This window comes from Bubalus bubalis, chromosome 11 (assembly GCF_019923935.1).
Source record: "Bubalus bubalis isolate 160015118507 breed Murrah chromosome 11, NDDB_SH_1, whole genome shotgun sequence".
In the NCBI taxonomy this organism is placed as follows: Eukaryota; Metazoa; Chordata; class Mammalia; order Artiodactyla; family Bovidae; genus Bubalus; species Bubalus bubalis.
The window spans coordinates 65,178,957-65,203,324 of NC_059167.1; the positions used below are offsets into that span (position 1 = coordinate 65,178,957).

Consider the following 24,368-nt stretch of genomic DNA (forward strand, 5'->3'; position numbering starts at 1 on the left):
TAGAGATACCAAGGGAATATTTCATGCAAAGATGGGCTCAATAAAGGCCAGAAATAGTATAGACCTAACAGAAGCAGAAGATATTAAGAAGAGGTGGCAAGAATACACACAAGAACTATACAAAAAAGATCTTCATGACCCATATAATCATGATGGTGTGATCACCAGCCTACAGCCAGACATCCTGGAATGGGAAGTCAAGTGGGCCTTAGGAACCATCACTACAAACAAAGCTAGTGGAGGTGATGGAATTCCAGTTCAGCTATTTCAAATCCTAAAAGATGATGCTTTGAAAGTGCTGCATTCAATATGCCAGCAAATTTGGAAAACTCAGCAGTGGCCACAGGACTGGAAAAGGTCAGCTTTCATTCCAATCCCAAAGAAAGGCAATGCCAAAGAACGCTCAAACTACTTCAAAATTGCACTCAACTCACACGCTAGCAAAGTAATGCTTTAAATTCTCCAAGCCAGGCTGCAGCAATATGTGAACCATGAACTTCCAGATGTTCAAGCTGGATTTAGAAATGGCAGAGGAACCAGAGATCAAATTGCCAACATCCATCGGACCATCAAAAAAACTAGAGAGTTTCAGAAAAACATCTACTGCTTTATTGACTATGCCAAAGCCTTTGTCTCTGTGGATCACAACATAGTGTGGAAAATTCTGAAAGAGATGGGGATACCAGGCCACCTGAACCTGCCTCTTGAGAAACCTATATGCAGGTCAGGAAGCAAGAGTTAGAACTGGACATGGAACAACAGACTGGTTCCAAATCGGGAAAGGAATATGTCAAGGCAGTATATTGTCACCCTGCTTATTTAACTTATATGCATAGTACATCATGAGAAACGCTGGGCTGAAAGAAGCCAAGCTTGAATCATGATTGCTGGGAGAAATATCAATAACCTCAGAAATGCAGGTGACACTACCCTTATGGCAGATGGCGAAGAGACTCTTGATGAAAGTGAAAGAGGAAAGTGAAAAAGTTGGCTTAAAACTCAACAGTCAGAAAACTAAGATCATGGCATCTGGTCCCATCACTTCATGGCAAATAGATGGGGAAACCATGGAAAAAGTGAAAGACTATTCTTCTGGGCTCCAAAATCACTGCAGATGGTGACTTCAGACATGAAATTAAAAGACGTTTGCTCCTTGGAAGAAAAGCTATGACAAACCTAGACAATAACTTTGCTGACAAAGGTTCGTCTAGTCAAAGCTATAGTTTTTCCAGTAGTTGTATGGATGTGACAGTTGGACTATAAAGAAAGCTGAGCGCCGAAGAATTGATGCTTTTGAACTGTGGTGTTGGAGAAGACTCTTGAGAGTCCCTTGGACTGCAAGGAGATCCAACCAGCCCATCCTAAAGGAAATCAGTCCTGAATATTCATTGGAAGGACTGATGCTGAAGCCAAAACTCCAATACTTTGGCCACCTGATGAGAAGAACTGACTCATTTGTAAGACGCTGATGCTGGGAAGGATTGAGGGCTGGAGGAGAAGGGGACGACAGAGGATGAGATGGTTGGATGGCATCACCGACTCAATGGACATGAGTTTGAGTAAACTCCGGGAGTTTGTGATGGACAGGGAGGCCTGGTGTGTTGTAGTCCATGGGGTTGCAAAGAGTTGGACACAAATGAGTAACTGAACTGAGCATCTTCTCAAAGTGACTAATGAAATTTTAAAAATTATAATTAAGAATTTATGGATTTAAGCATATTTCATGTGTTTCAGTCTGTTGTAGTTATCATTGTTATTGATGTTTAAATTGTCTCATTTGACTAAAGGGATTTCCTTCAAGTTGTCTCCTGAGTCTTTTTAACATGATCCTTATAGTCTTTTGATGGCTTCCTTGCCCTGGACTTGGAATCTGCTCTTTTTCTTCCAGTAAAGAAGCATTTTTCTTTTAGATATATTTAAATATGTTTTATTGCTGCCTGGTCTTTTGTTAACCAAAGTTTTGTTCCACTGGCAAGTTTAGCCAAGCTATTCAATTGTTTCCTTAGTCTGTCAACAGATTGCAAAAAGCAGATTATTCTTCTAGAAATACAAATTTTGTTTTTATGGTACAGTGTTTTACTTATTAGGCAAAGCAGTAGACTTTGAAATTTTTCTTGAGTAAACATAGGAAAGAACCTTATCATCATGGCTGGTGCAGGGAGATTTCAGCAGTTGATAATCTTTATATAAGTCAGGCACGTGTGTTGCTTTGGTGAGAGCTCTGTGTTAAGTGCTGTGGTAAAGGTTGGCAGTTCTCCATTAGACATATCTGCTAAGTCACTTCAGTCGTGTCCAACTCTGTGCAACCCCATAGACGGCAGCCCAGCAGGCTCCCCGTCCCTGGGATTCTCCAGGCAAGAACACGGGAGTGGGTTGCCATTTCCTTCTCCAATGCATGAAAGTGAAAGTGAAGTTGCTCAGTCTTGCCTGACTTAGCAACCCCATGGACTGCAGCCTACCAGGCTCCTCCGTCCATGGGATTTTCCAGGCAAGAGTACTGGAGTGGGGTCCATATCAAAAGATGACAAATGCAACTGTGCCTGGCATAGTTGCTCTGTCTTGATAATGAGAGCCAATATACATGTGGAGCATGTCTGCCAAATTTGAGTGGCATAGTGGCCTCTTAGTAAAAAAAAAAATTTACAGGCTCATTGTTAAGGATGGTCCTTTGGTTATCTGTTGTTCATTGACTTGGCCAAAAGATTTGTTTGGGTTTTTCTGTTACATCTTATGGAAAAACCCAAATAAAGTTTTTGACCAACCCAGTAACAAGCTACATCGAAATCTAGAGGCTTAAAACAATCATTTATTTTGATCACAGTCTTATGGATTAGGAGTTAAAAAGAGTTCTGCCTATATGGTTTTTATTTCTTACCCATGTGGCAACTAGCAAGCTTGAGCATTGGAGGGGCCACCTCCAAATGACTTCTTTGGTGCCTTGGGGTCCTTAGTTCCCTTAACCCCAAGCTGCTGGCCCATTTTCAAGGACCTGTCTTCAGGGCTATGTTCTATGTAGCTATTCAGTGCCTCCAAGAGGAGGGTAAATGGTGCTGAGAGAACTGGGCTCTAATGGCCTGTCCCTCCAACCTCCCCACAGACACATCTCAGTCTGGTTCCAGAGGAGACTTCAGTTGGTAAAAAAGATGCTAGGGATTTAAAACATCTTCAAATGATTGCCTTAGAATTACAACAGATCTGGTGGTTGAGAGTTATATGTGGGAAGTGAAGCTTCAGATACTGTGTCTTTTATGATGTTTCTGATGCTGGCTGTAGACCTAATTTTAAAATTGTTTGTGGTGTTGAAATAAATTCAGTACTTCTTGTGGACAAATCTGTGGGAAAAAATTTTGACATTATTTCTAAGGATTCATTCTTGGCATATACTCAGTTAACAATATTGAGATCTTTTAGCATAAAATAGGGATAGTCAGTTATATATTATTTTGTAAATATAAGAGATGAATCAACTTCTAATTAGAATCTATTAATTGTGTATGTGTTCTTATTTTATTTCCCATGCAGTTGAGGAAGATTGGGGGTGGGGGCTTTGGAGAAATTTACGATGCCTTGGACATGCTCACCAGGGAAAATGTTGCACTGAAGGTGGAATCAGCTCAACAACCAAAGCAAGTTCTGAAAATGGAGGTTGCTGTATTGAAAAAACTACAAGGTAAGCTGCTTTGTATGATATACCAAACAATTTATTATTGTCTTTGAACCTCAAGTTACATCCTATATCAGTTGAATATTCTGGTGTCAACTAAGTGTAACCATGCTGAACATTTTTATCTTGGACATTTTATTGCTAGCTAGTAATTGTAGAGATACTGATTGCTTAGAATATTTAGATTTTGGGAATTTCTTTTCATGGTGAGTAAGGATAAGAGGGAGTGAATTACCTGAAACATTCTGCATTAGTAAGTGTTTGCATAATGTTTGTTATGGTAAAATTTACCTTTTAAAAAAATAACCAAATATAAACACCTCTGAGTTGTTTCTTCTTGTGTTTTTGGATGTTAAACACGATTTAATCACATTAAGAAAACTGCCTTCAAATCACACTGAAGGGTGGATAAAAAATAATAATATTTGTTACATGTTGATTTCATTAGCTTCAATTTCATCAAATAACTCCTTTCTGGCCCTGGCCGTCATTTTTGAGGTCCGTGTTACTACTTGAGTCCCTATTATTTTACTACAAGGATAAGTAACTTTTTTTCTGACATCATTCTACTGATGTAAAACCCTTAATACATGGCCAGTTTGACTCATCTTTGTATTTTCAGTTTATGACATAATCTGATATTACTGATATTTAAATATTTTTTCTCGATCAAAATTAAAGAGGTGTGATTAGCACACTGAATTATCTTATTAAACTCTAGAGGGTTGATATTGCAATGGGACATTCATTAGTGTCTAAAGGAATTTAGTGTTAACATACAGAGCAAAGGAAGTTGCTGTAATTGGTAGAAATAACAAGGACAAAATGCTATGTAGCTAAAGACCCCCAGATTCACATATATATTCACGTATATTCTCTAGGGTGAATGTGCTATCTTTGTGAATCACTGATGTTTGGAATTTTAGTAAAGTAGTTTCTGTTAAGTTAATGAAATGTGTATTATGCATTCTGGCAGCATCTGTTGTTTTAATCACTGCCCTTTGCCTTAAGCTTTCTCATTGTCCCAAGTTTCTCTACTAATTGACTCATTTTTTTAGAGTATGATGCTATTACAGTTATAGATCTGTTTAATAGTTGTTTTTAGGCCAAACTTAGCTTTCCCAAAACATGGGAAATCAGGAAGACAGTGGATAGATCAGCACCCATTGTAACTACTCGAAAAAATAGATGATTAGAGAAGGAAGAATAGAGAAAAGGATGGTGCTCTCTTTTCCTCACCTTTTCTGCTCTTCCATGTTTATTTTGAGCTGTTTGCATCTCAGTGATACGAACAAACAGGTGCAGCTAGAGCTATCTCATCCTGGCTTGCACAGATCTCAAGGGATCTGTTTTACTCTCAGCCAAGTCCATATTATGTTAATATCAGAAAGTATGTTAGTATCAGCGTGGCTTGGACAGTGCTGCTTCACCTGTCTTTCTCCTACTTGATCCTAAGGAAATGCTTCCAGATGAGGCAGGATACAGCTTTACAGCCCTTTCAGTAAGTTCTCCTGCCTATTTTGGCCATGGTTTACTCAGGATTCTATGCGATAAAGTTTAAAGAACAGTTCAGTACCTTTTAATGGGTGAATTGGAGATCCTTGGATGCTGAGTCTCTCCTTTCCTTCTTATTTCATCTTTCATACTATTACCTAAAATGCTTTTTTTACCTGTTTTTAGTTCCTCAGAACTTTTCACTTTCCAAAATAAATGGGTTTTTTTAATCTTTTGGTCTGTATTTCAATGGGCAGCCCTTGACTTTCTTTTCTTGGCTTTCTAACCATGCCTTCTGGATACTTAAGTCTCATAACTTCTTTTTGTTGAAGGTGCTTTGGAATCTAGACCCTTTGAGAACCTTTTAATGGAGCTGAACTTCTTGTTCCTGCCTGTCTGTTGTCATAATGATTTTCTTACTCAGTGACCCCAATAAAAAGGCTATATGCATAACGAAAAGGTATATAACCAGAGGTTAGCCCTTTATAGGACTGGTTGGTTTAAAATTATTGTTCAGTTTTTGATAACTGGTATAGGATTTATTTCTTTTTAACATAAAATGATACTTTATGATGAATTTAGCCTGAACCCTAAGTTTTGTTCATTTTAATAAATCAGTCCCCCTTTTCAAAATTCTCATTATTTCTTTTCCTGAATTCCTTCCATCTCCTTTTTCTCTGTCTTTTCCTGTACTTCACAATTCTGGATTTCCTCAGCTCATGCATAATTCTCATTACTAGAATATTCCTTTCTCATTGGCCCTAAAGTGTGAAGGCCTTAGCATTTTGCTGGAAATAATAAAAATATGCCAGACATTGCTTTGTAAGAACTTTCTTGATGATTAATGGTTTTGTGAGTGCATTAATTTATATTTATTGGAACATAGAAAGTCTTAGTCACTTATTCCCTACCAAAAAAAAAAAAAAAAGAATGATATGAGAATATATTAGAGGTAGTTTATGTTAAACATTAGGAAAATTTGGGAGAATCTACATTATTGAAAAAGTGAAATAATAACACTGTGGAAACTCTGCAGGTGACCAGTTTTAAGAATGGATTGGAGAGAAAGCCCGTGTTCCAGTTTTTTTTTTTTTTAATTTGTAGACTTTACTTTTTTAGAACTGGTTCAGGTTTACAGGAAAAACTGAGTGGAAGTTCAGAGTCCCCATCTACAGTTTCCTCTGTTATTAACATCTTGCATTAGTGTAATATATTTGTTACTGTTGGTGAAACAGTACTGATACATTATTGTTAACTAAAGTCCATAATTTACATTAGGGAATTCCTTTATTAATGACATAAACACTGTAGTCTTAAACAGCTAAGAAAATTATTTCTCAATACCATATAAAATCTAGCAGCCAGTATTTAATTTCTCCTACTGTCTTAAAAATACTCTTTTTACATTGAGTTGTGCAAATAAAGATTCACGTGCACGGTAAGCACTTTGCATTTAGTTGACATCTCTCTTAAGTATCTCTTAATATACATGAGTTCCCCCTCCTCTTTTTTTTTTTTTTTTTTTTTTTTTGTAATTTTGGCGTTGCTGTTTGCTGAGAATGAAGTTCTTAGTTTGCTAGAGCAGTCCACATCTGGATTTGGTTGATTGCATCCTTGTAGTGTTAACATGTTCCTCTATCCTCCACATTTCCTGTGAACTTGTAGTTAGACCTAGTGGCTCGATGAAATCCATGTTGTTATTGTTGCTGATGGAGTACATTGTCTTCATCCATTGTTTCCATAGGGCTTGTAAAATATTTCTGATTCTTTTATTCCTTCCAAATTTCTGAATTGGAATTATTCCACAGAATAGAATTTTATTTCATCAGCCATTTGTTCTCCTGAAATGATAGTTACTACAAGAAGGACAGGATAAAGACCTGATTTTTTTTTTCCTGTTTATTTACCAATTTTCAAAATAACAAGTTATGCCCTTATGTGAATAGTGAGCTGTTTTTCTGTTTTGAGTATCACTATGAGATCATGGATTTTTCTGTTTTCTTTCAATCCATTGCAGTTATTATTCTTTTTACGCTAAAATTTCCACTTCTTTTGACTGGTGGAAGCCCTTTTAAATTGGCTGCTTGTCCTCCTGATGTAACTTTAGTGTTCTTTTATGTGACTAGCTTACTGAAATAGTACATGTTCCAGGCTTGCCTTGAACTTTCTTTCCCTGCACCAGAGTTGGAATCAGGAACCCTTTTTCTCCAAGAAACCTTTATATTGGGAAAAAATTGAGATCGTGGTGTGGGGACTAGGACACCAATTACTGTTGGACCAACAGACTTCTTTCAGTAGGTTTTAATATTACTAGATATTACCTAGTTTATTCTTATATGCACTTTTCAATTTGTTTACATTTATTTTAGGCAAAATGTATTTTGTACATTTAAACTCGACATACTATGCTTAGTAGCAGAGTGATAGTAGAACGTGGCTTTGTATTTTGTGATACTGTACATTTGTAAATGGAGTTGTGGGAGAATAGGATAACATTAACTCTTCTATTTCTGGTTATCATTTTAATAAATTATTTTTTTGGTAAGAAAAAGAATTATTAAGATTCTGGAATAATTTGTTAAAGAGTGTTATAAATACTAGTTGGTAAAGTCATCTTTGGGTGACTAAGGTTTAGATTCTCAAAACCATGATATAGATGTTTAGTTCTTCATTGTTACAAGAGACAGTCACTTGGATCTTCCAGAAAATGGTTTATATTTGGTTTTGAAGTTGTTGTTTTTTTGTTTTTTTGTTTTTTTAATCTTTGCATATAGGTGGTGTGATGTGGAAATTCAGAATATTATAAAATGACTAAAATTTATCCTCATATCTTTTCATCAAAGGAAGTCTTCCTAAGATCTTGAGAAGTTTATATTTTGTTTACTTGCTTCCATTTGAAACAAGTGGTGGTTTAGTTCTAAGTCGTCTCTGACTCTTGTGACCCCATGGACTATAGCCTGCCAGGCTTCTTTGTCCATGGGATTTCCCAGGCAAGAATATTGGAGTGGATTGCCATTTCCTTCTACACACACACACACACCCACCCCCGCCCCTCCCAGTAATCCTGTGTCTTCCCTCCATAATGTGTTTAATAAAGTTTGTTGTACTTCCATTTCCTTCTATACACACACACAGACACACACACACACCACTAATCCTTATGTGTCTTCCCTCTATGATGTGTTCAATCTAATGAAGTTTGTTGTACTTCCATTTCCTTCTACACACACACACGCACACACACACCACTAATCCTTATGTGTCTTACCTCCATGATGTGTTCAATCTAATGAAGTTTATTGAACTTAAAACTAGAAAATTGCCCAGCCTTTCTATCCCATTTTAGCTCTTCATGCTGTAAATGATCAATATCATCTTATCTCTTGTGCCTTTTCAAAGCACAATTAAGTAAAACTGAGGTTTTTCTCTTAATGTATTTACCTTGGATGAGAAAATAATTAATTTAAAGCTTCTTTAAGTATTTAAACATTTTTCTCCTCCAGATCTTCTAAAGGCAAGTGAAGATCCTATTGATATCAAATAGAGTAAATACCACTGTTATAACCAAGTAATTTTTTCCTCAGTTGAACTAGGAATTTTTCTTTCCCCATATAAATGCAGGGGAAAACTGTGTTTCCCTTACAGCCCAAAAAGAGATTGTGATTTTTGTTTTGACTTGTGGGAACTTTTTTTTAAACCCTGGAATATTGGTCCTGAATTTTATTTTTGCTTTGGAGACTGAAGAGCACAAGCTGAAAGTTGAGATGAAAGCTTACTACTACAGAAGATCAGCTCTACCTCTTCTGCGTTCCCTGCTTGAAGTCTTCAGTTGCTGCTGTAAAATGTGACTCCTTTCTTCCCCCAGTCATAAGAATATAAGGAATATGTGATTTCTGGATTAGACCCCCTGATCTGTTCAGTATAGAATGTCTGTGAAAGTTATTCCAAATTTGCTTGCCCTCTCTGAGTTTCTGTTCCATCAGTTCAGTTCAGTTCAATCGCTCAGTCGTGTCCGCCTCTTTGCAACACCATGAACTGCAGCACACCAGGCCTCCCTGTCCATCACCAACTCCCAGAGTCCACCCAAACCCATGTCCATTGAGTCCGTGATGCCATCCAACCATCTCATCCTCTGTCCTCCCCTTCTCCTCCTGCCCTCAATCTTTCCCAGCATCAGGGTCTTTTCCAGTGAGTCAGCTCTTCGCATGGGGTGGCCAAAGTATTGGAGTTTCAGCTTCAACATCAGTCCTTCCAATGAACACCCAGGACTGAGCTCCTTTAGGATGGACTGCTTGGATCTCTTTGCAGTCCAAGGGACTCTCAAGAGTCTTCTCCAATACCATAGTTCAAAAGCATCAATTCTTCAGCACTCAGCTTTCTTCACAGTCCAACTCTCACATCCATACATGACCACTGGAAAAACCATAGCCTTGACTAGATGGACCTTTGTCGGCAAAGTATTGTCTCTGCTTTTTAATACGCTGTTCAGGTTGGTCATAACTTTCCTTCCAAGGAGTAAGTGTCTTTTAATTTCATGGCTGCAGTCACCATCTGCAGTGATTTTGGAGCCCAGAAAAGTAAAGTCAGCCACTGTTTCCCTATCTGTTTCCCATGAAGTGATGGAACCGGATGCCATGATCTTAGTTTTCTGGATATTGAGCTTTAAGCCAACTTTTTCACTCGCCTGTTTACTTTCATCAGAAGCTCTTTAGTTCCTCTTCACTTTCTGCCATAAGGATGGTATCATCTACCTATCTGAGGTTATTGATATTTCTCCCGGCAATCTTGATTCCAGCTTGTGCTTCCTCCAGCCCAGTGTTTCTCATGATATACTCTGCATCTAAGTTAAATAAGCAGGGTGACAATATACAGCCTTGACATACTCCTTTTCCTCTTTGGAACCAGTCTGTTGTTCCGTGTCCAGTTCTAACTCTTGCTTCTTGACCTGCATACAGGTTTTCCAAGAGGCAGGTCAGGTGGTCTGCCCCTGGCAAAGGTCTTGAGGAAGGAGGCTTGGCATACACAAAGGCGGGATCGAGCCTCAGGAGTCTCCCTGGAAATTCTCGAGCATCTACCCCCAAAACCAGAGTCTGCCTACTTTCTGCTTTGTGCTTTCACCTACACCTTTGACTTTACGGGGGGCTGTCCCCCACTACCTCTCTCTGAAAAAAGAGTTAGCTTACAGCTCCAGTTAATAATTCCTGGGTGTGACAGTGTTTCAACCTACAAACTCCTTTGGAAGTCCTCTAGCCTGCCTGAATAGGTTTTTTCCAGCAGCATGTGATTGTTCAGAGCCTCCCAACGGTGAGAGGCAGGAGATGTTCTAAACTGTTTAAACACAGATTCCTTTGAGTAGTTAAAAGATTGATTAGAAATTGTATTGGTGAAGGGTTTTTCACTTGTTGGGCCAATGTTTGCTGCTAAGTCTCCATATCCCTTACCTACTGTGTCCTTGGCAGTGTATTGATTAATATAATGGGTGTATAGAAATGTAAGTAGTAGCCTCAATGTTTGTAACCTTGGACCCTTGAGTTAATTCTTTTCTTGATTGAGCCCACCTCACCTTTGCCCTATAGGAATGCAGCTTTATCCAATGCTTTTTGGAGGCTGGCGCCTGACTTTAGAATAATCACCTTTAGAGAAAAATAAGTTTCTTAAAATGTTAACAGGCCTCCTGGCCAGAAGATGATGTAAATCACCTAAACTTTTGCATATGATATGTTTGAAAGCCTGGCTTCGATAAGGATCAGGAACTGCTGTCTTTGCATGACTCTACCCCTTCCCCCATTATCCTCTATGCACAACTTAAGGTATAAAACTACTTTGGAAAATAAAGTATGCCCTTTTTTGTTCACCGAAATTTGGTCTCCCCATGTCGTTCTTTCTTTCACCTTCTAGCTGAACTTTTCCTCTGAGGCAGGGAAGCTCGTCAAGCCTACTAATTTTGCCTGGGCTTCTAAGATCTGACCGGGGAGGCCTTAGTGTCTCCTCTCCTTCGGGAGAACGGGAGGACGCCTGCGGCCTTCGTAGGTGACGTAAATTCCCTGCTTTGGAATTTTATTCAGCCTCTTTTCTTCACTGAATTTCTTCGCTGAGCTATCCTTATTTCACCACTCTTTATATCCTTAATAAACGTTTATTTAAGCAGTTGTTTCCTGATTTTCGCTGACGCCGTCCCCGCTTCGAATTCCCTGGATCCACCGGGGCTGGACCCCGGCAGTCTGGTATTCCCATCTCTTTCAGAATTTTCCACAGTTTATTTTGATCCACAGAGTCAAAGGCTTTGGCATAGTCAATAAAGCAGAAATAGATGTTTTTCTGGAACTCTCTTGCTTTTTCGATGATCCAGCGGATGTTGGCAATTTGATCTCTGGTTCCTCTGCCTTTTCTAAAACCAGCTTGAACATCTGGAAGTTCCAGTTCATGTATTGCTGAAGCCTGGCTTGGAGAATTTTGAGCATTACTTTACTAGCGTGTGAGATGATGCAATTGTGCGGTAGTTTGAGCATTCTTTGGCATTGCCTTTCTTTGGGATTGGAATGAAAACTGACCTTTTCCAGTCCTGTGGCCACGACTGAGTTTTCCAAATTTGCTGGCATATTGAGTGTAGCACTTTCACAGCATCATCTTTTAGGATTTGAAATAGCTTAACTGGAATTCCACCCCCTCCAATAGTTTTGTTCATATTGATGCTTCCTAAGACCCACTTGACTTCACATTCCAGGATGTCTGTCTCTAGGTGAGTGATCACACCATCGTGATTATCTGGGTCATGAAGATTTTTTTTTTGTACAGTTCTTGTGTGTATTCTTGCCACCTCTTCTTAATATCTTCTGCTTCTGTTAGGTCCCTACCATTTCTGTCCTTTATTGAGCCCATCTTTGCATAAAATGTTCCCTTGGTATCTCTGATTTTCTTGAAGAGATCTCTAGTCTTTCCCATTCTATTGTTTTCCTCTCTTTCTTTGCATTGATCTCTGAGGAAGGCTTTCTTATCTCTCCTTGCTATTCTTTGGAACTCTGCATTCAGATGCTTATATCTTTCCTTTTCCCCTTTGCTTTTCGCTTTCCTTCTTCTGTGCCATCAGATATGGGTATGTTAGAAGATCTCAAATAACTTCTTTTGTGAGAGAGCATAGTAGTCAGACTTTGGGACCTAAAGATTAGGGATAACACCTTACCTCTCATTACATCTTTTAATCTTTAAAAAACCTTTCATCTGCCATTTTGTTCATTTTACCTAGTAATTTTTTCCCCTTAAAGTAACTTTTGTTTGCCCTAGTTAAGGTTTATCTTTTCTATCAAGGGATGTTAGGAGATCATTGAGAACTTCAACTGTTCAACCTGTCCATTTAAGTATATCCCAACTTGGAAGATTTAGCTTCATCTGGCAGTTTAAGGATTTGTTTATTCATTACTCTATTTGGGTTTAGAAAAATGATATTTAAGAAATAGAGTAGGTCTAGATTATTTAAAGGAGCAGAGATTAATTTCCTTGAAAGAGAATATAATATATATAAATATACATATTTATATGTGCTTTATATGCACAAAGAAAGTCTGCAATTGTATAGAACTCAAGAAGCCATTAAGCCATTGGGAATGGCTATGTTTGTGTATTGGAATTAGAGGGACCAGGAGAGGAGAGACTCTTTTCCCTTTATACCCTTCAGTGCTTAAGAAATTGAGAAAAATAGGCAAACATTTCTTTTTATAGCAAAAGTATAATTAAATGATAGTAAATATCTTTAAAATCCATTTTTACTCTTTATCTTTTCTCAGATTTCTAAATGCTTGAACATACCTGGTAAATTTGTGCAGTATAGCGTAGTGTAATTAAAATCAGCTGTTTTTTGTTGTGACCCTTCTTTATAAATGATTAATAACATCTTATTTGTAGGAAGATCTGTAACTGTTTGAGTGCTTACTATATGCTAGGAACAGTGCTCCTGAATGGTAGGCTCATACATATCTTATTTTAATGTCTTATATCTATATCATATTTAACTTTTGCATATGTTCTCCTTCCATTTTTTTTTTAAACCCTTTTTAAGAGTGTAAATGTTCATGGTAAAAGAATTTAAAATCAAATAGAAGAGTACTGTAAAAAGTAAAAGGTTTTTTCCCTTAGGCCTTTCACTCTCCTCTCTAACCACTATTACTGGTTTCTTTTGTTTTTTCCTGAAACATTCAATACATATTTAATCTATCCATATGTCTGTGTACATGAATATATACATATATATGTTATATAGAATCATAATAAGATAGAAATTAATATAATCATATGATTTATGGATATATGATATGTAATCATTTGATTATATATGATGTGTATCATAACATTGTATGTATGTGTGCATGTCTGTATGTGCATGTATGTGTATAAAATCTCCCTCCCTACCCATAACCCCCAACCACATGTGGAGTCATACTGTAAATACTGTTCTCCAACTTGATGAGACCCCCCCCCACTTAGAGTCAGACAATAAGATTCATTTTCTATGCACTTTTATGTTCTGCAGAGGTGTAATCCTTCAAGAAAATCATGTCACTCCCTGTCCATTGCTAAAACACTTCAGGGCCTTCCTTTACTTTCTTTATACCCACTTTAAATTAACATGGCACACAAAACCTTGAGTTGATATCTGCTTGCTTTTCTGTACTGTTTTCTTGAAACTGTTGGGCTTACACTTAGTGTTGGTCATCCTGAACTGTTTTTCAATTTCTTTAACACTTTATAGCTTCTCAAGTGCACTGGGCTTTCTCTGAGTCATACTTTCAATAAATCTTTTTTTTTTTTTCCTTCTTTTAAAAATTTTATAACAGTTCTACTATTCACAAAAATCCACAGGTAAAATAAGATTTAGAGAAGTAAAGCAAAGTATAATTAAGAACTTCACTTTTTTCCTAATAATTGAATAGCCAAAAGTATATATGCTTAAAATAATGTGATCCTGTTAAGTTGCTTGTTCCCTTTTCCTCAGTAGGATTATTACAGGATATATTTACTTTAAAATTTTAATTTCTTATGATCAAATTTAACAAGTAGTTGAGTCAGTCAGTTCTACAAAGTTTGTTATGAGAAGCAGTAGTCCAGGTTCTGGTTCCAGATAAGATGGAGTAAGCACACTTCACCCTGTCTTTCCCACTGAATGCAGCTGTAAGACCTGGACAGAATGCTTGGAGTGGCTATTTGAGGACTCTGAAAAATAAATAGTAGGAGGCAGATTGGGGAAGAAGACCAGAATTCAAAGTACTACTGAACCGTCGGTGAGTTTACCATTTTTTTTCTTCCAGTATGCCCCAGCCTGAACTTAATGTATCCTGAAACTTGGACGTGAGCATTATTAACATGGACAGAAAAAGCACCAGGAGAATCCCATTAGTTCTGACCCAAGGAAGAGGAAAGACGTCTCCTAATACTCAGAATGTGGCAATCCTACATCCTTCTCTTTTTTCTTTTTTTCCCCCTTTTTCTTCATTCTCTTGCACCCAGGCCTCAAGCAGTCCTGGGCAATGGCGTCAGTGGGGCAGGCAGGAGCCTGAATCTCAGAAGGATAGGAACCTTCCTCTCAGATTGGAGGAGCTGTGGTCTCAAGAGAGTGGGGCAAGTCCCATTGCTTTTTGTTTCCCTTTGCTCTTCTGTTGCTTGGCCCTGATGTGGGCATGGTTATGGGAAGTATATGGAAGAATAGGGCTAATGAAGCCCCAGCTTTCTGCAGGAAGCTGAAAAAGGGAAGCCCCAGGAATCCAGAGGATTGCAGGCGAATGAGAAGCTTGGGAAAGTGACCACTTAAAATTACTCACAGACTCCTGAGCTGACTTCCAAGCTGTGCGTGCTTGAGTGTGATCCTGAATGGCACACTGAGGACCAAATTATGGGATAGACCACTCCCAAGCCCCAAACTGGACACTGCGTGGGACAGTTATGGAACACATTCAGTATGACTTCAAAGGCTTTGCACACTAAACTGAAATTGGACATGCAGGCTACAGAAGGATGGTCAGAACTTGAAATGTGAACCCAGCTGGGTCAATTACTGGCTAAACTAAAAACACCAGCACTCTTGGTGGGACTTAAATAGGAGCCAGATTCTCAAAAGATTATATTCAAAATGTCCAGAATACAATCTTGGATTACTCAGCTTAAAAAGAACCTGTGAAATCTGCACTCACTTGGGAAAAGGCAGAAAAGAGATGCCAGTGCCAGGATCACAGATGTTAAAATTATCTCAAAAGGACTTAAAATCATATTATGACCATATTCTAGGAATGAGTGGGAAGATAGAAAGTCTCAGCAAAGAAATAGAAGATGTAAAGAAGAACTAAATGGAAATTTTAGAATTGAGAAATACAATAATGAAAATGAAAAGCTCACTGAACGGGCTTGATAGCAGAGAGGACATGACATAATAAGTCAGTGAAGTTAAATAAATAGAAATGATCCAATTTGAAGAACAGAGAAAAAAATAAATAAGTGCCTCAGAAATCCTGAAACTCTCATAAGGTCTAACATTTGTGTTGTCAGAGACCCAGAATGTGAAGATAATGGTTCTGGTATGGCAAAAATATTTGAAGAAATAATGACATACTGATTAGAAAGGAAGAAATAAAACTGTCTCTATTTATGCAGATAGTGTGATTATATTTATAAAATCCCAAGGAATCCAGAAAAAAATAACTGGAATACATGAGTTTAGTAAGTGGTTCAAGGTTAGCCCACACACAAAAAATCATATTTCTGTGTACTAGTAATAAATAATTGAAAATGGAATATTAAAAAATCCATTTATAGTAGCTCTCCCAAAATGAAATACTTAGGTATCAATGTAGCAAAATAACTATGAGAGCTTTATGGTGAAAATGTAAAATCCTTATTTTTAAAACTTCTTTAATTTTTATTTATTTTAAAAATTTATTTATTTTTAATTGAGGATAATTGCTTTATAGTATTGTGTTGGTTTCTGCCAAACATCAACATGAATCAGCTATAGGTATACATATGTCCCCTCCTAATTTATTTTTTAAAAAGAAAATTTAAATAAATAGAAAGACATGTTGTATTCATGAATTGTAAAATTCACTATACTTAAGACATCAATTTTCCTCAAGTTGATTTATATATTTGAAGCAATAACAATAGCAACAATTGGTTTCTCGTGATAGAGAAACCAATTTTAGAATTTTTATAGAAAGACAAAGGACCTAGAATATCTAAAACAATTTTAAAAAAGAAAAATGTTGGAAAAATCAAGCTACATGATTTTAAAACTTAGTACAAAGCTACCACAGTCAACACTGTGGTGAAGGAATAGACATATAGATCACCAAACTAGAATAGATTCCAGAAATAGACTCATAGAAATATGGCCAATAATGTTTAACAACGTTGCAAAGTGGAAAAATAATAGCACTTTTGATAAATGGTGTTGGAACAGTGGGACATACAAATACCAAAATAGTGAACCTTGACCTAAACTACACACATTATACAAAAATGAACTTGAAAAGTACCACACATCCAAATGTGAAATATAAACCTATCCAGTTTTTAGAAGCAAACACAGAAAATCTTTGTGAGCTGGCTGTAAGCAAGAAGTTCTTTTACATGACACCAAAATCATGATGGAAAAGAAGAAGCTGATGAATTGGACTGAATCAAATTAAGTATTTTGCTTGTGAAGACACTATTAAGAGAATGAAAAGACAGATTATAGACCAGGAGAAAATACTTGCAAATCACATATCTGTAAAGGACTTATATTCAGAATATTTAAAAACTTCAAAAACTCAACAATGAGAAAATAATCCAATTAAAGATCTTTAATGGGCTTTGGGAGAGGATATAGAATGGAAAATCAGCTCAGCAAAAGATGCTTAGAATCATTAGCCATTTTGTTTTTCTTCAGTTGCAAAGTCATGTCTGACTCTTTGTGACCCCATGGACTGCAGCATGCCAGGCTTCCCTGTCCACTATCTCCCTGAGTTTGCTTAAACTTATGTCCATTGAGTTGGTTATGCTATTTAAACATCTCATCCTCTGCCACCCTTGTCTCCTTTTGCCTTCAGTCTTTCCTGGCATCAGGATCTTTTCCCATAAGTGGGCTCTCCTCATGAGGTGACCAAAGTATTGGAGCTTCAGCATCATTCCTTCCAATGAATGTTCAGGGTTGATTTCTTTTAGGATTAACTAGTTTGATCTCCTTGCTGTCCAAGGAACTCTTAAGATCTTCTCCAGCACCACAGTTCAAAAGCATGAAGTCTTCGATGATCAGCCTTCTTTATGGTCCAACTCTCACATCCATACATGACTACTGGAAAAACCATAGCTTTGACTATATAGACCTTAGTTGGCAAAGTGATGTCTCTGTTCTTTAATATGTTGTCAAGGTTTGCCATAGCTTTCCTTCCATGGAGCAAGCATCTTTTGCTGATAGCTCAGTTGGTAAAGAATCTGCCTCCAATGCAGGAGACCCTGGTTCAGTTCCTGAGTCAGGAAGATCTGCTGGAGAAGGGATAGGCTACTCACTCCGGTATTCTTGGGCTTCCCTGTGGCTCAACTGGTAAAGAATCTGCCTGTAATGCAGGAGTCCTGGGTTCAATCCCTGGGTTGGGAAGATCCCCTGGAGAAGGGAAAGGCTACCCACTCCAGTATTCTGGCCTAGAGAATTCCATGAACCACTCCACGGGATGGCAAACAGTTGGACTGTTTGCTGAATCGACTGAGCGACTTTACTTTCACACTTTCCTTCCAAGGAGCAAGCGTCTCTTAATTTCCTGGCTGCAGTCACTGTCTGCAGGGATTTTGGAGCCCAAGAAAATGAAATCTGTCTGCTTCCACTTTTTCCCCATCTATTTGCCATTAAGTGATGGGACTGGATGCCATGATCTTAGTTTTCTGAATATTGAGTTTTAAGCCAGCTTTTTCACTCTCCTCTTTAACCCTCAAGAGGCTCTTTAATTCCTGTTCACTTTCTGCAGTTAGAATGGTATCATCTGCATAACTGAGGTTGTTGATATTTCTCCCAGCAGTCTTGATTCCAGCTTTTGATTCATCCAGCCCAGCATTTTGCATGATGTATTCTGCATATAAGTTAAATAAACAGGGTGGCAATAGACAGCTTTGTCCTACCGCTGTCCAGTTTTGAAGCAGTCTGTTCCATGTTTGGTTCTAACTGTTGCCTCTTGACTTGCATACAGCTTTCTCAGGAGACAGGTATGGTGGTCTGGTATTCCCACCTTTTTAAGAATTTTCCACAATTTGTTGTGATCCACACAGTAAAAGGCTTTCGAGTAGTCAATGAAGTAGATATTTTTCTGGAATTCCCTTCCTTTCTCTATGATCCAGTGATTGTTGGCAATTTGATCTCTGGTTCTTCTGCCTTTCCTAAGCCCAGCTTGTACATCTGAAAGTTCTCGGTTCACATACTTTTGAAGCCTAGCTTGAAGGAGTTTAAGCATAATCTCGTACTAGCATGAGAAATGAGTGCAATTATCCAGTAATTTGAAGTCTTTGGCACTACCCTTCTTTGGGATTGGAATGAAAACTGACCTTTTCCTATCCTGTGGCCACTGTTGAGTTTTTCAAATTTGCTGACATATTGAGTGCAGCACTTTAATAGCATCATCTTTTAAGATTTGAAATAGCTCAGCTGGAATTCTATCACCTCCACTAGCTTTGTTTGTAGTAATGCTTCCTAAGGCCCACTTGACTTCACACTCCAGGATGTCTGACTCTAGGTGCCTGACCACATCATCGTTGTTATCCAAGTCATTAAGACCTTTTTTGTATAGTTCTTCTGTGTATTCTTGCCATATCCTCTTAATCTCTTCTGCCTCTGTTAGGTCCTTACCATTTCTGTCCTTAATCATGTCCATCCTTGCATGAAATGTTCCCTTGATAACTCTAGTTTTCTTGATGAGATCTCTTGTCTTTCCCATTCTATTGTTTTCCTCTATTTCTTCACACTATTCAGAAGTCCCTCTTATTTCTCCTTGCTCTTCTCTGAAACTCTTCATTCAATTGTATATATTCCTTGCTTTTTGCTTCTCTTCTTTCCTCAGCTATTTGAGAAGTCTCCTCTGACAACCCACTTTGCCATCTTGAATTTCTTTTTCTTTGAGATGGTTTTGGTCACTGCTTCCTATATAGTGTTATGAACCTCTGTCCATAGTTCTTCAGACACTTTTTTTTAACAGATCTGATCCCTTGAATCTATTTATCACCTCCACTGTATAATCATAAGGGACTTGAATCAGGTCATAGCTGAATGGCTTATTGGTTTTCCTACTTTCTTCAATTTAAGCCTGGATTTTGCAATAAGGAGTTCATGATCTGAGCCACAGTCAGCTCCAGGTCTTGTTTTTGCTGACTCTGTAGAGCTTCATTTTCAGCTGCAAAGAATACAATCAATCTGATTTGGATATTGACCATCTGTGACGTCCATGTGTAGAGTCATCTCTTGTGCCATTGGAAAAGATTGTTTGCTATGACCAATGTGGTTCTCTTGACAAACCGTTAGCCTTTGCCCTGCATCATTTTGTCCTCCAAGGCCAGCTGCTGCATTTCAGACTCTTTGTTGGCTATGAGGCCTACTCCATTCCTTCTAAGGGATTCTTACCCACAGTAGATACAATGGTCATCTGAATTAAATTCACCCATTCCTGTCCATCTTAGTTCACTGATTCCCAAGATGTCGATGTTCACTCTTGCCATCTCCTGCTTGACTACATCCAGTTTTCCTTGATTCGTGTACCTAATGTTAAAGGTTCCTATGCAGTGTTGCTCTTTACAGCATTGGACTTTACTTTCACCACCAGACATGTCCACAACTGAGTGTCATTTCTGCTTTGGCCCAGATGCTTCATTCTTTTTGAAGCTGTTAGTAATTGCTCTCTGCAGTTCTCCAGTAGCATATTAGTCACCTTCCAAGCTGGGTGGCCCATCTTCTGGTGTCATATCTTTTTGCAGTTTCATACTGTTCATGGGGTTCTCATGGCAAGAATACTGGAGTGAGTTGCTGTTTCCTTCTCCTAAGCATCTTTCCAACCCACGGGTCGAACCCACATCTCCTGCACTGGCAGGTGGATTTTTTACCACTGAGCCACCTGGGGTAGTGGTCTCCTAATTTCTTATCTTTTCTCTCCTTTTTAAAACATATGTTGGTTTATACATTTTTGTTATACTTTAGTACATTTAAAAAATAGGATGAGGAAATCATGCTCATTTTTTTTTTCATTAGAATCATAAAAGCCTGCTAGTTTTAAGTTGGCCATTGTGGTAGGATAGTCTTGTTTAAATGATGAAATTCCCTGTGATGGCTATCTGGACTGAAGAGTCTAGAAACTTCTTTTGCCTTTGGCTCCTGATGAGCTACTGAGAACCTAAGGGTTATTAGATGGGCATCCTCATGAACACTGGTAGGAGCTTTATTCCTTAGACTTCTTGTCTCAGTTACTTTTCTGTGGGACTTGGCTTAGAAGACACCCTCCTGTCTTTTTGTATCACTGTCAAGTTAACTCAGTCAAGCTGCACTCTCTGTGATGCATTCTTATCTAATTTTTTGCTTTCTCTGTAATGCTTATTCTTTGTTTTTATAAGCTATAATTTGATCTGTACTGCCCATATTGGTCTTATAATACATTTATTGCTTTCGATAAGATTGTAAAGTCTTTGAGGATAGGACCTATACTATGTATTTTTCTGTCTTCCATTGGTGTGGATACTTCATGAGTTATTATTAGGGTAGATTTGGTTTGGTTTTGGTGAGGAGTGGGTAAATATGAGGAGTAAATGATAGATGGATAAGGAAGCTAATTTTGTTGTATTCTTAGCAGTCTAACTGTCCACCTTTGCAGAATCCCCTTATTTGCTAATTTGTAACTGACCTGGAGTTTGTTCTGTGAATTCCAGAGCATCCCCATTTAGTGGGTTAGGGATACTTTTAGCTCAGCTTTTCACTTTATTACTAAATGGCTTTTTTATTTAAAAAGAAACATGATTGATGCCCTTTTTGATAGATTTACTTTCCTCTAGTAGCAAGTCTCATGTAAAATTACTTGCCTTTTGCAAGATATTAATATTTAACACTAGGATTCACAGGGATCCCAGCCTGGTACTCTGTGATGACCTAGAGGGGTGGGATTGGGGGAAGGAAGGGACGCTCAAGAGGGAGATGATATATGTATAATTATGACTGATTTGTGTTGTTGTACAGCAGAAACCAACACAGCATTGTAAAGCAATTTTCCTCCAATTAAAAAATTAAAAAAAAATTTTATTGAGAAGTGGAGAGAAAAGTACAATCTGATGTAGTGAACTGGATGCCATCTACCCTTGAAGATTTCAGATTATTTTTATTGTTAATCCACTGCACCATTTGTGATTTGTTCAGTTTTTGAATTTCCAAAATACATTAGGACTCCAAAGAAATCTAATAACTCAAAAAAAAATTTAACATTAAGATGTAGACCACCACACCACCACCACCTGCCGAAGTTTTAAGCTCTTGAATTGAAACCAAAAGTGGTAGATGATCATCTGAAATCGTAAAAATAAAAATATTCTTTAGGTTATGTGCATTTCATTAAGCATATAGCATATCTCTTCCTTTAAGAACAAAAAGTATATAGTTAAGTTACTACTTCCCTTAGATAAATAGAAATCCTTTCTATATCACAGTTAAAATCTGTGTTTAACTAGTGAGGTCCTACTTTGCCTATAATATCTTTACATATTACCTGTCTAATTAAGTTTACTTATGGTCTTTTTTGGCTGGAGATATCACTCATTGTTTCTCTTTTGCACAGAGCTTGGTGACAGACCTCAAACATTCCCTGTAGGGTTAGAGTAGTCAAAAGCTAGAAGATTAAGAAAAAACTTCAGTGGTGATATTTCCAGTGGATAGTAAAGATCTGGCTTGTATGTTCAGACTTCCCTTTGTGTTTTAGCAGATTTCTAAGAGAAGACACATAAACAGAAAGTTAAAATTGGTTTGTTGATATATTTCCATCCTGTATTTTCTTGTGGTCAACAGCCTATGGTTCCTAGTGATCAGTGCTGACTTGCTGACTTCTGTTCTTTCTCTAGTTCCATCTGTGTACCAGACTCTATGTATTTATTTCTAGGGAACTCTTATTTTAATTTTCTTGTTTATTTTTTTCCCCCTCAGTGTCTGGCTAGGTGACTAACTTGCTAAATATCTGAAAATCTGATCCTGAGTTAATAATTTGTTGATATTACCTCCTATAGGGATATTTAGATTTTAAGAGTTGCATTTGATTTGAGGAGATGAGGTTGAGAGAAATAATGTGAACAAAAAATAAGGTAGAACGTTTGTGAGGGAGAATAAAAAAAGAAACAACTTCATCAGAGTGTATAATTTATGTTAAACTGAAGGAAATGAGGTTTGGTAAGTAACATAGAATGAATCTTGAAATCCAGGCTCACCATTTTAATCTAATCTCTTCAGGCATTATTGTTTATGGTTTCTTGAATAGGCAGATGATAAAAAGTTATTTTAGGGAGATTATCTAATGACTAGTGTGTGGGCAGTGACATTAGGGGACATGTTTGGCCTGGTCCACTGAAGTACAGTCAGATACGGCAGAATAGATGGCATCAGAGAGAGGCACATGCTAGGTGAGCCTACTCAGTAGAGCCAAGATTTGAGTTTATATATGTTTCCTTCCAAAATTAGTGGTCAAAATTACTAAGCTTTAGTGATAGTAATAGGGAGCATATATTGAGTATTTATTCTGTACCAGTCAGTATATTAAGTATTAGAAATACCTTATTTAGCTGATTCCACTTGTGCAATAGCTCTTTGACATAAGTGCGGTTGTTATTCTTCATGTTGAGATTAAATAACTAGCTGGCAGGTGAAAAAGCTAATATTTAACTCAAGCAGTCTTGAGCACATGCAGTTTTCTTCCATGCCAAGCTGAAAGATTCAGAGGTGATATATGATGTAGTTATATTTTAGTGGTTTCCTTTGCTGTGCAGAAACATTTTGATTTAATGTAATCTCACTTGTTTATTTTTGCATTTGCCATCTTTGCCCTTTGTTGTCAAGTCCAAAAAGTCATCTCCAAGGCTGATGTCAAGCAACTTACCCCTTGTGATCTGTTCTATGAGTTTTGTGGTTTCAAGTCTTACGGTCAAGTATTTAATCCATTTTGATGGATTGTTGATTTTTGATAGTTGATTTTTGTATATGGTATAAGATTGAGTCTGCTTTTCATTCCTTTGCATATGACTGTCCATCTGACACTCTTTTTCGCTGCAGTTATCTCTTCCATATTGTGAACTTTATCCTCATGTTGGTTTCTTTCACAGTTGAGAGACGATTGCCCATAACAACTGGAAGGGGCCTATATTCAAATATAATATCTCTTGTAATTATATGAAGGTATTGAGTTTTGCTCTGATTATAACATCCCAGAAATAATTATACTTATTAGAGTAATATCATGCATTGATTGTCTCCAGTCTTGAATATCTAGTTTTCTTTCCATCATCAAGTGAAATGAAAGTGCAAGTTGCTCAGTCATGTCCGACTGTTTGTGACCCCATGGACTACACTGTGCATGGAATTCTCCAGGCTAGAATACTGGAATGGGAGCCATTTCCTTCTCCAGGGGATCTTCCCAACCCAGGGATCGAACCCAGGTCTCCCACATTGCAGGTGGATTCTTTACCAGCTGAGCTTGATCTCAATTTCTAGATTATTCTGTTTGGCTTAGAGCAATGAATGTCCCACCTTGCCTGAGTAAATCAAATCCATTGAGACAGAGGAAGATCATTTCCAAAGGGAAATTTGGGTACTGTTAGCAGGGAGGAATGAACACTGAATAGTTAATCAAGAAAATGCTTTATAAATATATTATCTCGTTTAACTTTTTTCAGTAGCTCTGTTGAGGAAACCAAGATTTGATCAAAGTTCCATAATTATTAAGTGGCAGAGTTGAAATTTAACTTGAAGCTAATGCTTTTTTCTTTCCAGCAGTATTGTGTCTCCTTCAGAGAAAAATAATAGATTGTCCTGCATAATATATGGCATTAATGACCCTACCTTCTAAGATTCAAAACTGGTTCTACCGATTGCTTAGTTAAAATTAAAACTTCATCATCACGAGATACCTAAAGTTATGGGGTACATCTTGAACAGTACTTAGAAAGAAATTTATAGCAGTGAACACTTATATCA

The 24,368-nt window shown here is 37.6% G+C and overlaps 1 protein-coding gene across 14 annotated transcripts in view; it reads left to right on the forward strand.

Annotated features, from left to right (window-relative positions):
• Window positions 1-24,368, forward strand: part of TTBK2 (tau tubulin kinase 2) — a 145,376-nt gene that overhangs the window by 53,986 nt on the left and 67,022 nt on the right. For 13 of the 14 annotated variants that reach the window (XM_044925158.2, XM_044925155.2, XM_044925154.2 and 10 more), the window contains one exon: window positions 3,523-3,670. In XM_044925158.2, the coding sequence (XP_044781093.1) occupies window positions 3,523-3,670 (148 nt within the window). Of the gene's footprint in view, window positions 1-3,522; window positions 3,671-14,318; window positions 14,431-24,368 lie in introns of all 14 variants that reach the window. The other variant, XM_025295831.3, reaches the window with a different exon arrangement.